Source organism: Plectropomus leopardus, unplaced genomic scaffold, assembly GCF_008729295.1.
Source record: "Plectropomus leopardus isolate mb unplaced genomic scaffold, YSFRI_Pleo_2.0 unplaced_scaffold16573, whole genome shotgun sequence".
Lineage (NCBI taxonomy): Eukaryota > Metazoa > Chordata > Actinopteri > Perciformes > Serranidae > Plectropomus > Plectropomus leopardus.
Window position 1 is genome coordinate 971 of NW_024617803.1, and position 1,900 is coordinate 2,870.

Here is a 1,900-nt window from a genome sequence, read left to right on the forward strand (position 1 = left end):
GCCTTTCAACTTAGTTTTTACCCCTATTTTATTTTACAAATCTTTATTTATTCAACACCCCCTTTTTAGCATTTTTCATTTATTTATTTATTTAACTTTTTATTTCATTTCTTAATATATTTTTTAAATGTATTTTTCATTTTTACATGACTGAAAGGTCTTCATGTTCATCTGGTTCTGTATTTTGTTTTTGTGTATTCACATAAACCAATAAAAAAGAGAATTACCAAAAAAAAGAAGAAAAAAAGCTCTTACTTTTTCCTCTCGTAAAAATGTTTTCCGAGGTGGGACGGCAGCCGCCGGCGGATGCGGTCATCAGAAAGGAACATGTCGAAGTTCCCCAGCAGGCGGCGCTTGGCTTCGTAGGGTTTGTACTCGGTCCTCAGGATCTTGTACGGGATGATCTGCTCAGGAGAGACGGGGACACATCAGGACTGTGGTTACCATCGACAGGAGGTCTCAATGTGGATGTTACTGGTTGATAAAACGCTGACTGGTTGTTACCTCAGTGATGTTCTTCACGCCTCTCTCCTCCAGCAGCTTCTTATAAAACCTCTGTGTCTGCTCTGCCGTCATGTTGGGCTCATCTCTGGTGAAGAGGCACACCTCGTCTGTGTCAGGCCGCTGGCCGTGGGGCAGGGGGCTGAGGGCCGAATGATACGTCATCAATTTATTTGATTTTATTGGGTCGTTTTCCATCGCATACAGCTCAAATACACACAAGAAAAACAATAACAACAATAAAGAGTCATCGCTTTTGAAGCAGTGACAAAAAGGTGCAGGCTGAAGCTGAAACTCTTTTTAAGTTAACTGCTTTGTGCTCAAGTTCCCACACATTATCATAGACAAATTCCTAAACTTTTCCATGACATTTCAAGGACCAAAGAAATGTAATTTCCATGACAACTCACAGTGTCTAGCACGAACATTACTCAATTCAAAAAAACGTAGTACAATTATAAAAAAGCAGCTTTTCGCTTAAAAACAAACAATTCAATAACTAAAGTGAGAAACAGAAGTAATGGTGATGGCAAATAAGATGTTCTCCCACATCAATACATATTAGCACATTAACATTTTTCAAAGGTAAAAAAAATACAAGAAAGACAAAACTGAAGAAAGAAAACATGCCTATCACACACATATTTTCTTTAAAAAATTAAAAACAGGGTTTTTCAAGTTTTCAAAATTATTTGACATGGCGCCCCCTTTTTGCACGACCCTCTCCCCTCCCCTCCCCTCTCCTCATAAATAACGAACAGTCCCTAATATCCCTCTGCTGTAGCATGGAAAATGCATTTGAGATCGTTTTCTATACCGGTAGAATTCATTTCAGGCCAGAGAGCTGCTTACAGAGGGAGGTGAGGAGTAAAGGCAGGTTCATGTCCCTGTTTGTGGACTCACATGCGGATGGTCTGAGCCTGCCGGGGGATCTTCCAGAGGGTGAACAGGAGGCTGATCTGCTGAGAGTCGTCCAAGAACAGAGAGTCCTGGGTCGACTTGGTTTTCAGAAAAGCCTGCAGAGCCTGGACGGCCTTTTTCACCTGTTTCATAGAAACATTAATTCCACTGTTATAAAAGTCTCCCTAAACCCACCGACAAAAGTTTAGTTACTGTGCCCCTGAATTAGCTTCGTTGCTAAACCTAGCAAACAAGCTGGCCAATGCTAACTTGCTGCTGTCGCCTCAGAACGATAATAATTTATCCCAGTCACGAGAACATCTACTAACGGACAACACATGTATGGAGAGTTTGAATTTACTCTTGGAAAAAATAAGTTTTTACCTGAGTACGGTCCAACGGAACCGCTACAGCTTCTGCCATGCTGCCTGCTTCACGTGTAAACCACACCGACGCATGCGCAACGGGGACACTTTACGTCACAATACAAAGAAACTTT

The 1,900-nt window shown here is 41.3% G+C and overlaps 1 protein-coding gene across 1 annotated transcript; it reads right to left on the reverse strand.

The window, feature by feature from the left end:
- Positions 1 to 251: 251 nt before the first annotated feature.
- LOC121964656 (ribosomal L1 domain-containing protein 1-like) lies at positions 252 to 1,852 on the reverse strand. The gene is made up of 4 exons (XM_042514854.1): positions 1,786 to 1,852; positions 1,405 to 1,544; positions 505 to 643; positions 252 to 404 (listed from the first exon to the last, which is right to left on the reverse strand). The coding sequence occupies exons 1-4, from the start codon at positions 1,822 to 1,824 to the stop codon at positions 252 to 254; spliced, it is 471 nt and encodes a 156-aa protein (XP_042370788.1). The 5' UTR covers positions 1,825 to 1,852.
- Between the last annotated feature and the right edge of the window lie 48 nt (positions 1,853 to 1,900).